Source organism: Theropithecus gelada, chromosome 15, assembly GCF_003255815.1.
Source record: "Theropithecus gelada isolate Dixy chromosome 15, Tgel_1.0, whole genome shotgun sequence".
Classification (NCBI taxonomy): Eukaryota; Metazoa; Chordata; class Mammalia; order Primates; family Cercopithecidae; genus Theropithecus; species Theropithecus gelada.
Window position 1 is genome coordinate 45,848,529 of NC_037683.1, and position 15,749 is coordinate 45,864,277.

A 15,749-nucleotide genomic window follows, 5' to 3' on the forward strand; every position below is an offset into this window, starting at 1 on the left:
ATCAGTACTCGTTAAGAGTCCAAACTCTGCCAGTACTGTGAAGTTAAAAAATGGTGACAAGGAAACCTATTTAGGTGTTGTAATAGGTCAGGCGATAAATTATAAAACCATGCATGTTCTGAACTTTAGGAACTGTGAATAGAAAGGAGTACAACAGTCGGCCAATTTTTGACAAGGCCACCAAGAAGACACAATGGGGAAAGGATAGCCTCTTTAAGAAATGGTGTTGGGGCCGGGCGTGGTGGCTCAAGCCTGTAATCCCAGCACTTTGGGAGGCCGAGACGGGCGGATCACGAGGTCAGGAGATCGAGACCATCCTGGCTGACACGGTGAAACCCCGTCTCTACTAAAAAATACAAAAAACTAGCCGGGCGAGGTGGTGGGCGCCTGTAGTCCCAGCTACTCGGGAGGCTGAGGCAGGAGAATAGCATGAACCCGGGAGGCAGAGCTTGCAGTGAGCTGAGATCCGGCCACTGCACTCCAGCCTGGGCAGCAGAGCGAGACTCCGTCTCAAAAAAAAAAAAAAAAAAAAAAAAAAGAAAAGGTGTTGGGAGGCTGAGCGCAGTGGCTCACCCTGTAATCCCAGCATTTTGGGTGTCCAAGGCGGGCAAATCACCTGAGGTCAGGAGTTCGAGGCGAGCCTGGCCAACATGGTGAAACCCCGTTTCTATAAAAATACAAAAATTAGCCAGACGTGGTGGTGGGCGCCTGTAATCCCAGCTACTCGAGAGGTTGAGACAGGAGAATCACTTGAACTTGGGAAGCGGAGGCTACAGTGAGCCAAGATCACACCATTGCACGCCAGGCTGAGTGACAGAGCAAGACTCTGTCTGAAAAAGAGAAAAAAAAAACAAAACAAAAAGAAATGGTGTTGGGAAAACTGGATATCCACCTGCAAAAGAATGAAACTGGACCTTTACACCATACATGAAAGTTAACTCAAAATGGATTAAAGACCTGAACTTAATATCTGAAATGATAAAAGTGCTTACAGAAAACAGGGGAAAAGCTCCTTGATATTGGCCATGGCATTGGTTTTTTGGCCATCACACCACAAGCACAGGCAACAAAAGCTAAAATAACTAACTAGGACTACATTGAACTAAAAGGCTTCTGTACCGCAAAAGAAAGAAAATGAAAGGCAGTCTACAGGTTAGGAGAAAATATGAAAAGTAAACATCCGATAAAGGGGTTAATATTTAAAATATACAAGGAACTTATACAACTCAGTAGCAAAAAAAATGAATAACCCAATTTAAAAAAAATGGGTGGAGGACCTGAATAGACATTTTTCAAAGAAGACACAAAATGTCCAACCAGGGATCTGAAAAGGTGCTCAACATTGCAATCAGGGAAATGTAAATCAAAACCACAATAAAATACCACTTCACACCTGTTAGGATGGCTGTTATCAAAAAGTAAGTATTGGCAAGAATGTAGAGAAAAGAACCCTTTTTCCATGGGCTGCAGAATGAATGTTTTGTTGGCAGGAAAACAGCATGCATCTCTTTGTACATCTTAATCAGAGCACTTGAGCGGTAGTATTTTAAAAGGAATCTTTTTTTCTTGAACGGGTCTCAAAAGTGGTCTTAAAATATTCCGTAAATCATACTGTAAACAGACGTTCTGTCATCCAGGCTTTATTACTGGGCAGAGTAGATTTAGCATAATTTCTTAAGGGCCCAGAGAATGGCAAATGAGCATTGGCTTCAACCTGCAGTCCACCAGCTGTATTAGCCCCAACAAAAGAGTCAGCCTGTTTTTTGAAGCCAGGCATTGCCTTTCTAGCTATGAAAATCTTAGATGGCATTCCCTTCCAATATGGGGCTGTTCTATCTACATTGAAAATCTATTGTTTAGTGTATTCACTTTCATCAGTGATCTTAGATAGAGCTTCTGGATAACTTACTACAGCTTCTATATCAGCATTTCCTGCTTCACCTTGCACTTTGTTGTTATAAAGATGGCTTCTTTCCTTAAACTTGATGAACCAGCCTCTGCTAGCTTCCAACTTTTCCTCTGCAGCTTCCTCACCTCTCTCTCAACCTTGATAGAATTAAAGACAGGGCCTTGTTCTGGATTAGGCTTTGGCGATAGAATTAAAGACAGGGCCTTGTTCTGGATTAGGCTTTGGCTAAAGAGAATGTTGTGGCTGGTTGGATTTTCTATCCCTATCACTCAGACTTTCCATGTCAGCAGTATAGCTGCTTTGCTTTCTTATTCGTGCATTCACTGGAGTGGCTTTTCTGTTTTTTCTTTTTCTTTTTCTTTTTTTTTTGGAGACAGGGTCTCACTCTGTCACCCGGGCTGGAGTGCAGTGCCACCATCTCAGCTCACTACAGCCTTGACCTCCCAGGCTCAAGTGATTCTCCCACCTCAGCCTGCTAAGTAGCTGGGACAGTAGACGCATGCCACCACACTTGGCTAATTTTTGTGCTTTTTTTTTTCTCTTTTGCAGAGAAAGGTTTTGCCATTTTGCCCAAGGCTAGTCCGAGTGTTGGGATTACAGGCATGAGCCACTGTGCCCAGTGAGAATGGCACTTTTTCTGTTCGAACTTTGCCTTTGCGTTTAGAACTTGGTTACTGGTTTGGCACAAGAGGCCTACATTTTGGCCTGTCTTGGCTTTGACATGCCTTTCTTACCAAGCTTAATCATTTCTAGTTTTTGTTTTGCTTTTTGAGACAGAGTCTTGCTCTGTCGCCCAGGCTGGAGTGCAGTGGCACGATCTCGGCTCACTGCAAGCTCCGCCTCCTGGGTTCACGCCATTCTCCTGCCTCAGCCTCCCGAGTAGGTGGGACTACAGGTGCCCACCACCTCACCCGGCTAATTTTTTGTATTTTCAGTAGAGACAGAGTTTCACCGTATTAGCCAGGATGGTCTCGATCTCCTGACCTCGTGACCTGGCCGCTCGGCCTCCCCAAAGTGCTGGGATTACAGGAGTGAGCCAGGACGCCCAGCCAATCATTCCTAGTTTTTAAAGTGGGATACATGTGACTCTTTCACTTGAACAATTAGAGGCCATTGTGGGGTTATTAATTGGCATAACTTCAATATTGTTGTGTCTCAAAGACTAGGAATACCCCAGGAGAGGGAGAGATGGGTGAATAGCCAGTTGGTCAGTGGAATAGTCAGAATACCCAACATTTATCAATTAAGTGTTCTTTCTGTCTTATACAAGTGCAGTTTGTGGTACCACAAAGCAAGTACAATAGTAACGTCAAAGATCAGAGAACATTATAGCAGATATAAAATAATGAAAAAGTTTGAAATGCTGTGAGAATTACCAAAATGTGGCACCAAGATATGAAATGACATGACTGTTGGAAAAGTTGAATTAATAGATTTGCTCAACAAGTTGAATTAATAGATTTGCTCAACATGGGGTGGCCACACACCTTTAATTTTTTGTTTTTGTTTTAAAAAGGTAGTATCTGTGGCATGCAGTAAAGCAAAGTGCAGTAAAATGAAATATGCCTGTGTAGTCTTTATACTGTAAGAACTTAACATATTTTATTGTCATAAATTGTATTTGTTGACCTTTGTGTACCATGGTATATATGAGGTATAAAAGATTATTATCAATGATACAATAAGTTTTTTTTGTTTGTTTTTTTTGAGACGGAGTCTCGCTCTGTCACCCAGGCTGGAGTGCAGTGGCCGGATCTCAGCTCACTGCAAGCTCCGCCTCCCGGGTTCACGCCATTCTCCTGCCTCAGCCTCCTGAGTAGCTGGGACTACAGGCGCCCGCCACCTCGCCCGGCTAGTTTTTTGTATTTTTAGTAGAGACGGGGTTTCACCGTGTTAGCTAGGATGGTCTCGATCTCCTGACCTCGTGATCCGCCCGTCTCAGCCTCCCAAAGTGCTGGGATTACAGGCTTGAGCCACTGCGCCCGGCCGATACAATAAGTTTTATCTAAATTTTATATATTGTAATGACCATCGATTTGGCAATTTACTTTTTTTTTTTTTTTTTTAAGATGGAGTCTCGTTTTGTCACCCAGGCTTGGAGTGCAATGGCGCAGTCTCGGCTCACTGCAACCTCTGCCTCCTGGGTTCAAGTGATTCTCCTCCCTCAGCTTCCCATGTAGCTGAGCTTACAGGTGCACGCCACCGTGCCCAGCTAATTTTTTTGTAATTTTAGTAGAGATGGGGTTTCACTGTGTTGACCAGGTGGGTCTCAAACTCCTGACCTCAAGTGATCTGCCTGCCTCAGCCTCCCAAAGTGCTGGGATTACAGGCTTGAGCCACCATGTGCAGCCTGGCAATTTACTTTCTAGTCCAGCATTTAGAAGGGCTAGGGAGCTAGTGAAAGGGGAACAAATTATTTAGATGATGCAATTATCTAAATAATGTTGACACAGAAGCAGAGTTCTGGTATCATAATAAAACACACACAGTTATTACCACATTAATTATTGACATTTGGGGAAGTTAATTCTGTTTCTCTCATCTATCATTATTTGTTACCCATTCTGTTAACACTGGGGCAACCTGAAAAATGGAGAAAAGCAGTCCACAAAAGGCAGACTAATTGTGGGATAAACCAAATGAGTTATTAGAGTCATTAAGGAAAGGAGGTACTGATGTAAAATCAATAAGCATAATAATTGACTGGGCATAGTAGCTCACTCCTGTAGTTCCAGCACTTTGGGAGGCCAAGGCAGGTGGATCACTTGAGGTCAGGAGTTTAAGCCCAGCCTGGCCAACATGGCAAAACCCTTTCTCTACTAAAAAATAAAAAATACAAAAAATTAGCTGGGTGGCGGCTACTCGGGAGGAGGAGGCAAGAGAATCGCCTGAACCTAGGAGGCGGAGGTTGCAGTGAACCGAGATCATGCCATTGCACTCCAGCCTGAGGATAAAGCAAGACTCTGACTCAAAAAAAAAAAAAAGAGGCATAATAATTACAATATTGAAACACATCAAATATATTAAAGTTCATGAGTTGATAGTGGATACTTAAAAAAAAACAAAAGAAAGAAATTAGGTGGTCTCATCCTATTCTGCCTAAATTCTGAGTATTGTTTAATATTAGGCATTCTAATAAATGAAGAATTATAAAATTAGAATATTACCATTTTACCCATTCTTAATGAATTAATGGATCTAGACAGTATTCCATCATTGGCTGCTAACATAACCACTAGACATGATGGGCCTTATGGTAAAAGTTTTCACATCTACCTATTTATAGGACAAGGGGACAAGGAATTTGTTAAACCCAGTGGGTCAGGGATGGGAGGTTCATTTAGCACATTTCAAACTGGGAATTTCTACAGCTCATTAACCTGGTTTCTTCAAATTTAAGAGTGAAAAAGAGACTTGAGACGTATTAAGCCATGGTAAGTTATGGATTTGTTTGGATCCTTATTTGAACAAACTACTTTTTAAAGCTTTGAATTGAAACAAAGACATTTGAACGTTAATTGGTCCATTTGATGTTAAAGAATTAGTGTTAATATGTTAGGTGTGATGATGTCATTGTGGTTATATTCTAAAAAGTCTATCTTTTTAGAGCAGCGATTCTCAACCTGGGGACAGTTTGTCTCCCAAAGATATTTGGGAATGTGTGGAGACATTTTTGATTGTTACAGCTGGGGGGTTGTTAACTGGCACTAAGAGAGCAGAGGGAGGCCAGGGATGCTGCAAAACATCCTATAGTACACAGGCCAGCTCCCATAACAAAGAATTATCTAGCTCACAGGGTCAAAGTTACTTTGTTTTACAGATGCACTTGATACTAATGAAATGATACCATCTTTCCGTTTTGTTTTAAAATACTGTGAGCTTTAGGATATATGGTAATAGATAAAAGATTAGCCATGGACTACTGACCTGCGTAATGGATAGATCAAGGTTCATTAACGTTGCTTTTCTACTTTTGTATGTGTTTCGATTTTTTCATAAGAAACATTTTAAAAATTATTTTAATAGGGCTACGGTGGTACGCAATTGTAGGTTCCAGATACTCAGAAGGCTGCGGCAAGAGTATTGTTTGAGTTCACAGGAGTTCGAGGCCACAGTGCACAATGATCATGCCTGTGAACAGCCACTATATATACTCCAGCCTGAGCAACATAGCAGGACTCCATCTCTTTAAAAAAAAAAAAAAAAAAATTGGAATGCAAAACATAAAGACAGATGAAAATGTCATCTTTTACCGCTACAGGCCCTGTTAAACCTGGCAGAGCGACTGGGAGAGGCAAAGCCTCGTGGACTGACTAAAGCAGATATTGAACAACTTCCTTCTTACCGGTTCAATCCTAACAACCACCAGTCAGAACAGACTTTGTAAGTACATTTTTTTGACATCACTCTGCTAAATTTCCTTTTCTACCTTTATGAAATAAAAACATAAGAGCATTAAGGTAAAAGTTGGGAGAGGAAACAAAAAGTTAAAAGAAAATGCTTAAGAGTCAGAGATAACTTTGATAAAGATAAGTTATCTCTATTTCATAGTCTAAGCCAACACTTGTCCAATAAGTCAATATAGAGCTAATTAAATGAAAAATTAAATGTCTTAGTCATTCTAGCTAATGGCTGCTGTGTTGGGTGGTGTGGATCTAGAACATTTCTGTCATCTTAGAAAGTTCTGTTAGGGCTGTTTTGGATTTTAATGTTGCTTAGCAATTCTGTTTCTAATTGACATTCTAGAATGTTTTCACACAAGATAGAAACTTCATGCACATAAAGTTTGAGGTTTTTACCAAAAATTTCTGCTTAGTATGGGATCTTTTATAGCTTTATTGATATATAATTTACATACCGTAAAATTCCATTTAAAATGTACAGTTGAGGCCGGGCACGGTAGCTCACACCTGTAATCCCAGCACTTTGGGAGGCTGAGGCAGGTGGATCGCCTCTGGTCAGGAGCTTGAGACCAGCCTGGCCAACATGGCGAAACCCTGTCTCTACTAAAAATACAAAAATTAGCTGGGCATGGTGGCAGGCGCCTATAATCCCAGCTACTCGCAAGGCTGAGGCAGGGCGAATTGCTTGAGCCCGGGAGGCGGAGGTTGCAGTGAGCCGAGATGACACCACTGCATTCCAGCCTGGGCGACAGAGCGAGACTGTCTCAAAAAAATAATAATAATAATAATTTAAAAAGTACAACTCAGTGGTTTTTCGTATATTCAGAGCTGTGTAACTATCATGACAATCAAATTTAGACCCGTTGCATCACCCTAAAACGAAACCCCTCACCCACTTCACCCACTAGCAACACTCTTCATATTTCTACCTCACCTTGGTGCCTCCTCCCCATCCTCAGTCTACACTGTGTCTATATAGATTATACATAAATGAGGTCATATATGATCTTTTTGTGTCTAGCATCTTTCACTTAGCATAACTTTTTCTATATTGTAGCTTTTACTAGTAAGTCATTTCTTTTTATGGCCAAATAATATTCTACTGTATAGATCATATTATTTTTACCAGTGGATGGACATTTGGGTTTCCACTTTTGGCATTGAATAATGCCAAAGGTAAATAATGGCTTTGAATCACGCTATATTGTCTATTTTTTTTATTATTATTATAGCCAGCCTAGTGGTTGTGAAGTGGTATTTCCTGCAGATTTGATTTGCATTTCCCTGATAGCTGATGATCTTGAATGTTTCATGTGCTACTAGCCATTTGTATACCTTTTTTTCAGAAATGTCTATTTGGATCCTTGCTTCATTTTCCATAAGTTGGTTTGTCTTTGTATTACTGAGTTGTAGAAGTTCTATACGTATTATAGATCTCATCAGATAAATTATCTTCAAAAATGTCTTCCCTCAGAACAGGGATCTCTGAGGAATAGAATAATAAAAAGTGTAAAAAAATGTGTTGCCATTCTGTGGATTGTTCAGTTTTTCAGTGATGTCCTTTGCAGCACAAAATGTTTAAATTTTGATTTTGATTTATTTCAGCCTACACTCAGCCCTCTGTATTCAGCCAACCAAAGATAGAAAATATTCAGGAAAAAATAAAAATAGAAAATAGAGCAATATGTAGTACAAATAAACAATACAGTATAACAACTATTTACATAGCACTTACATTGTATTAGGTATTACAGTATGTTAATGATTTTAAAGTATATGGGAGGGTGTGCATAGGTCACAAACACTATACTGTTGTATCTAAAGGATTTGAACATCTGCAGATTTTGGTGTCCATTGTGGGTCCTAGAAATCAGTCCCCCCTCAGATACTGAAGAACAACTACATTTCTTTTTTTGTTGTTAATTCTTGTGCTTTTAATGTCATCTCCAAGAAACCATTGTCTAATCCAAGGTCATGAAGATTTACTGTGTTTTCTTCTGAGAGGTTAATAGTTTAGCTCTTAACACCTAAGCTTTTGATCAGTTTGAGTCAGTTTTTATATGGTATGAGGTAGGGGTCCACCTTTATCCTTTTGTATGTGGACATACAGTTGTTCCAACACCTTTTTTTAAAAAAATAGTATAGAATCTTTGGTACTAAGATTGACTTCATGTTAACTAGAAATTTTTGTGATAATCTGTTAGTAAAGCAAAACCCTCTTACTGCAAAACATCACAATTTTTTCAGGGTATTGGTTAATTTTGTTTAACAATTTAAGTGATATTTTGATAACAGAATAAATTACCTTGTAGGTTTCAATAGTCATAACAATAGAAAACCATCTGGTTTTATGGTTAAATGATCTTTTTGCTTTTTTTAGGTGTGTAGTATGCATGTGTGATTTTGAGTCAAGGCAGCTACTTAGAGTCTTACCCTGTAACCACGAGTTCCATGCCAAGTGTGTTGACAAATGGCTTAAGGTAAAGTGATAACATCTTTAAAGGAAATGACATTGAATTTTTCTATTTTATTGACCATAGGTTAATTAGAGTAAGTTCGTGACTCAGTGGACAGGAAAACAAAATGGAAACACAGCTTTGAGTATGATCTCTTTAAATGAGGAGAAAAGGCCAGTAAAAATTAACTGCAGTCAACAACATAGGAGTGATTATACAAAACTCAAATGGATGACCTCTCGACAATCAGTATGTCCTTTCTCATGGCATACAGGGACAAAGTCCGAACTTGCTAGGCCACAGTTTGCTTCGAGAATTTAGAAGGCTACCTAATTATAGCTCTGTTGTCAGAGGTTTGCATGGAGAATAAGTACATCTAGTGTTTTTATTTAATTCTGACCATTTTCTCCTTTGTATATATGAACAAAAGCACAAAGGACACAAATCCATAAGAGTGGCTATGCCAGGGTGAAATTATTGCAGGGGCTTCTTTTTTATATATATATTTTTTGAAACAGGGTCTCGATGTGTCGCCCAGTCTGGAGTGCAGTGGTACAGTCATGGCTCAATGTAGCCTCGACGTCCCAGGCTCAAGCGAGACGGGGTGTCACTATGTTGCCCAGACTGGTCTTGAACTCTTGGGCACAAGCAGTCCTCCCACCTCAGCCTCCCAAGGTATTGGGGTTATACACTGCACCTGACTATTTAATGTTTTAAAAAAAAAAGTTTACAAAATCTGCTTTTTTACTCTTAATAGTTTCATAGTCTCAAATTGTAACAGTAGAATGAAAACGTGATACAGTAAAAGAACTTTAATAGGCTGGGTTGCAGTGGCTCCATGACTATAAAAAAAATTTATATAGTCAAATTTGTTATTTTTTAAATGAAGTGTTCTGATTTGGATAAAACTAGGTAACCTCACAATTTGGAGAGGAAGATAGAGTTAAAAGTCAGTTCTGAGGGAGCACAGTTCCATAGTATCTAACTTAGCCCAAACTCAATCCTGAAGACAGAGTCTTAAAGTATTTTAAAAGGAAAGCATTATATGTGCAAATCCCTGACATGTGCAAACAGAGAACAATCAAAACCACAAGTTCCATGTGGCTGATAGTTGGAATGTGAGGAAGAGTGGGAAAAGAAAAGGTGTTCAGAGAGAAAATCAATGACCAGCTTGTTGTGAAGCCACTCTGAAGCGCGAAGGAGTTTAGATGTAATCCTGAAAGCATTTGGGAAGGATATAACAGACTATTTTTTTTTTTTTTTTTTTTTTTTTGAGATGGAGTCTCGCTCTGCCGCCCAGGCTGGAGTGCAGTGGCCGGATCTCAGCTCGCTGCAAGCTCCGCCTCCCGGGTTTACGCCATTCTCCTGCCTCAGCCTCCCGAGTAGCTGGGACTACAGGCACCCGCCACCTCGCCCGGCTAGTTTTTTGTATTTTTTAGTAGAGACGGGGTTTCACCGTGTCAGCCAGGATGGTCTCCATCTCCTGACCTCGTGATCCGCCCGTCTCGGCCTCCCAAAGTGCTGGGATTACAGGCTTGAGCCACCGTGCCCGGCCATAACAGACTATTTTAGAAGGATTTCTGGCCACTGTTGGAGGATAGAGTAGAAGAGGTAATTTCTGAGAGACAGGGAGATAGAATAAAGACGTGGTGGGCCAGAGAATGGATAGTGGCAACTGGATGAAAAGAGGGACTGATTTGAGCATTACCATAATGCAGAAATAAGATTATGTGCTGAATGAGTTGTAGGAAGTAGGAGAACAGGTGATGCTTATGTTTCTGGCATTAGCAACTCCACAAATTATGGTCCCATTTGTTGAAGTGTTCGAGAAAGCAAATTTAGGAGCCAGGGAACCAGGTGAGTAAGTAGAGCTATGGTATAGACCCAGTCACCTATTTTACAGTCAGGCTTTCCTCAGTACCGCTAAATGTTTTCTGTGACTTCATTCCATTAAGAATAGCCAAGGGGCCAGGAATGGTGGCTCAGGCATCTAATCCCAGCATTTTGGGAGGCAAAAGCAGGAGGATCGTTTGAGGCCTGGAGTTGGAGACCAGCCTGGGCAACTTAGTGAAACCCTTGTCTTTTAAATTGGCTGGGTGTGGTGGCACACACCTGTTAATCCTAGGTTCTCAGGAAGCTGAGGCAGGAGGATCACTTAGGCCCAGGAGTTCAAGTCTGTAATGAGCTGTAATCATGCCACTGTGCTCCTGTGGACAACAGGGTTTAACCCTGTCTCAAAAAAGAAAAAAAAAAAAAAGACTAACCAAGGTGTTTTAATGTCAGTTGTTAACTTGGTCCAAACTGGTGAATGTAATCTTGTTTGTATATTTTAACAGACCTACTAAAAATCATTCATGGCGGCCAGGTGTGGTGGCTCACACCTGTAATCCCAGCACTTTGGGAGGCCGAGGTGGGTGGATCACCCGAGGGTCAGGAGTTTGAGACCAGCCTGACCAACATGGTGAAACCCCGTCTCTACTAAAATACAAAAATTAGCCCGGCATGGTGGTGGGCACTGTAATCTCAGCTCCTCGGGAGGCTGAGGCAGGAGAATCGCTTGAACCCAGGAGGCGATGGTTGCAGTCAGCCAAGATCATGCCATTGCACTCCAGCCTGGGCAGCAAGAGCGAAACTCCATCTCAAAAAAAAAATTCATGGGCTAATTCGGAGGTTTGTGGGTTAAAAAAAGACACAAATTGCTTTGTACCTCTTCAGAGGAACAAAGAATGTAAAAACTGTGGGAAGTAAAAGTAGTTCCATTGCTTTTAATGTGTTTCATTGTATATGTCACAATTTAAACAAGTTTTCCCTTTTGTTTTGTAGGCAAATCGTACTTGCCCAATTTGCCGAGCTGATGCTTCAGAAGTGCATCGGGATTCAGAATGACCAACCTAAGAAGCACAAATTTAGTTTGGGTGTTCCTCATCACATGTATATACGGACTATCCATTGAACTTAATCTGTGTGGCTTCCAGCCCTCCCTTTACCAAAAGGGTCAATGGACCTTTCTTTGCACTGTGTGACTTAATCAACTATAAAAGCTTACAATTAGTCTTCACAGTTATGGGATTGTTATACTAACCGTGTGATTGGAACTCCAAAGACTTTTTCTTTAGCTTAATTTTGTGTGTGCACTAACATTCCCTGGTTTTTGTGTGATCATTCCGAGTGTTGCTGCAAGATTACAGTGGACGTGATCTTTTAGCATGTGCTTTTATAAAAAGTGGTAGCTACAGATGATATAGCAATCTACCTTATATAGAGCCTTCAGAAACTGTGAGTGGAAATGAATGCAGCGTATGACTGTTGGTGATAAGTGTATCTGTGTGAGAGTGTGCACAACTACTTGTGAGAGGGCATGGTAGCTAACGTGTGTATGAGATCCTATATACCAGCATGTACCAAGAATGTGTGTGTAGTTTTAATTATGCTGCAATGTATAATCTGGTGTGTTATTTAAACAGCACTAGTACTGTACACTGGTTTTTTTCCCCTTGTGTTTGCTGTTGCACACTGATTGCTGAGGGTGCATCAATTACAAGCATTGAATACTCCATCCCCTTCCCTCCCAATGAATGGAATGAGAAAAGCCTTCTTCCTTTGCTTCAGGCAGCTGTCACCTTCTCTTTGTTGGTGGTCCTAAGTAGGTCACTTAAGGAAAAAAAAAAGTGTAACAAAATTCTCACTCCATGAACCTGATTTTTTTGATTCTGTTGTGGAAATTTTAAAATCTCCAACTTGCTGTTTCCAAAAAGAAGGTGCAATATCATACATTATCAGTTAGCAATATTAGCATTTCAATCAATGATTTGAATGTTGATACTTTTTTTCCTTTACATTTCCAGTTTCTTACAGAAAGTACCTGTGATTTTTTTTTTTAATGTTTAGATTTGTAGTCTATTCTGAAGATATTTGATTAATATATTTCTAAGAAGACCACTAGTTCCATGAAGTCTCACCTCGTTGACTTCCACCAGAACAAAATCTGTTAATTCAGCTTGACTTCTGATATGTATTCTGTGTTCAAGCTCCTGTGGGCAACTAAATTGTTTTAAGAAAGCTATATTTCTGTCCATATTAATTCACTTGCCAGACTCCAGTTCTGAAAGTTGTCTAGTTCTTCCTTCATCACATGTGCTTCTCATCGAAACCCCTGTTTCAGGATGGATCAAGTGCTGTTACAGCTCCTGTTCCTTAGACCTGATTTGTTTTGATGTTTTACCGCTTTTTCTTTTAATTTTTGTTTGAATGAGAAAAGTTTAATACAACAGGTGTCCAGAATACTTGCAGTATAAATGAAGATTTGATTTTTGTATAAAAAATAATGCTGTTAAACAGGAATTGACCTTCATTTAGTTGATCTAACACATAGCTGTGTGGGGTTTTTTTTAGTAGGTTCTTTGAGCATAATTCAGATTGTTTAAAGTCATTTTTCCAGCAGTGTTTAAATTACTTTCTCATTCTTTTAGTGTCTTCAACATTGTCTGCCTCTTCCTGCAGTTGATGTAATTGCTTTGTTTGCAATAGCACAAGCTGCATTATTCCAGTCAGGACTGTGATAACTTGCTGCCAGCCCCACTCAACTTTCAGTTGGTTCTGTGTCAGTTTTCCACTCAGTGTTAACTACTTGTTACTGCCATGCTGCTTGCCCTCCCTTGAAGTGTCTATAAGCTCATCACAGCCTAGAGTTAAGTAAAGTCAATTCACAGAAGCACAATTTTGCCCTTTTTGAGACACTGTTGCCTCTATCTAGTCGTACACGTAGGGTTTTGCACACTCTGTTTGCCCTTAGGTTGTCAGTGCATCAGAAATACATCTAAACAGTGGTAAAAATGCACATGTTACTTTTAAATCATTAGGATATCCCTCACCTGTTCCTGATGAATAAAAAGTGTGTTAAAGACCAAAATTCTTGGCATAATAATCAGCTACATACAAATCACGTATAGTTTAATCTTTTTTTAAAGAAAAAAAAATCATGTTTAAAATGGCAAAAGCCCATCTTATACACTTTTATATAGCTGCAAAAAATTTATATCTGTACAGATCTAACATAACACTACTACACTCAGTATTCATTTTATTGAAGCATGCAAGTAAAGCACTTTTTCTAATTTATATAGAGATACCTAATTAACACGGCACATTGTACTAATGACTAGGAATAGCAGCTTTTTCTTCCCTCCCTCTGAATTCTTATAATGTCCCTTTTTCTGTAAATTTTTGAGAGGCAGTTGGCAATTTCGGAGGCAGCAGGGTCTGTTTTGGTAAAGTCTTGAATTTCGTTGTTGCACTCTTGTGACTGATCTCTCTGTGGGAATGTCTTTTTGCATGGGGCTCATAGAGATGTGTGCAGACTTGCTTATTGTGGTTAGTGTGTATCAGGAATACACACACACACACACACACACACACACACACGTACACACGTATTCTGACCAGCTCAGGATTGCCACAGTGAGCAGCTTTGTGGCTAGCAAAAGAGAACAGTTTGTGCCCAGCCATTGTCACCTTGGGTGATGCGCCAGATAGCAGGCAGATGTTGGTTCATGGCCTTCGTCCTCTTTCCTCCTAAAATAATATTGGCTTTACCATCTTAACTCAGCTGTGGGTTTTTTGTGGGTTCTTGCTTGTTTCTTGGCATGAATTGTCATCTTTGGTGTTTTTTTTTTTAACCCCCACCCCTCAAAAAAGTAAGGCCTCCAGGTATCAAGATCTCATATTAGGATTTTCTGTCCTTAACTTTTTGAGCAAAATCTGGAAAATGTGAAAGCATATTTAGATTTTATATACTATCTGAAATGTGATTTGTTAAGATTCTTAAATTTGGGCCTCTTAGAATAATTTTGAATGAGATCTACCGACTCACTTGTGAGAATATTTTTCGCAGATATCTTTGGGCCTTTTCATTAGAAAGCTGTTTGTCCCCCTGTTGGTACATTTGGTTACCTCATTTTGCCGTTTGTTTCCGATTGTGAAAGCTCACAGGGGTGTTTTTCGGAATCATTTGCTGAGTCATTTTCTCAAATCATATTCCATTGTATCAGTTAACATATAGTTTTAAATGTATGTATTATAAATATCTGTAACCAAATCATTTGAAGGCTTGATAAATTTTTAACAAAGTTTGTACATTTTTTATGAAAGTTACTAGTAATGCTTTACTAAGTAGTGCAATGAATTTTTATTTTTAATCCCTGTGCCCAATTTTGGAGTTGAGAGGGTTGTTGGTAATAAATGTATGATGTACACTTAAAACATTTGTTGTTTCATGTCACTGTGTTAGGGATGGGGAAGGGTTGTATATGCATGGGGATGGAGAGATAGCAGCAGGAAGATAGAGCTAGGTTGAATTACTGGCTGCCAGATTCTGTATTTCTGCGTTTGTGTAAACAACTTAGAAATGCAAAAGTAACTAGCATTGTAACATATGGTACATATTTATAAAGGCCAAGAAGATAGCAGAAAGAGTACAGCCAAATATGTGGTGTATGCATTTGAACAGTAGAGATATATAAGCAACATAGTGAGACCCCTATCTCTACAAAAATGTTTGTTTTAAAAATTAGCTGGGCCTCGTGGCACACACCTATAGTCCTAGCTACTTAGAAGTCTGAGGTTGGAGGATCACTTGAGCCCAGAAATTTGAGGTTACGGTGAGCTATATTTGTGCCACTGCACTCCAGCCTGGGCAATAGCAAGAAGACCCTGTCTCTAAAGGGAGGGAAAAAAAAAAGCTGGGTACGGTGGTTCACACCTGTAATCCTGGCACTTTGGGAGGCCAAGTTGGGCAGATCACGAGGTCAGGAGTTCAAGACCAGCCTGGCCAACCTGGTGAAACCCCGTCTCTACTAAAAATACAAAAATTAGCCAGGCATGGTGGCACATGTCTGTAATACCAGCTATTCGGGAGGCTGAGGCAGGAAAATCGCTTGAACCCAGAAGGCGTAGGTTGCAATGAGCCGAGATCGTGCCACTGCA

At 40.1% G+C, this 15,749-nt stretch overlaps 1 protein-coding gene across 3 annotated transcripts in view; it reads left to right on the top strand.

The window, feature by feature from the left end:
• Positions 1-15,028, top strand: part of RNF38 (ring finger protein 38) — a 143,938-nt gene extending 128,910 nt beyond the window's left edge. For all 3 annotated transcript variants that reach the window (XM_025359839.1, XM_025359840.1, XM_025359841.1), the window contains 3 exons: positions 6,171-6,292; positions 8,693-8,792; positions 11,592-15,028. In XM_025359839.1, the coding sequence (XP_025215624.1) occupies positions 6,171-6,292; positions 8,693-8,792; positions 11,592-11,654 (285 nt within the window). In that variant the 3' untranslated portion in view covers positions 11,655-15,028. The remainder of the gene's footprint in view (positions 1-6,170; positions 6,293-8,692; positions 8,793-11,591) is intronic.
• The last annotated feature ends 721 nt before the right edge of the window (positions 15,029-15,749 follow it).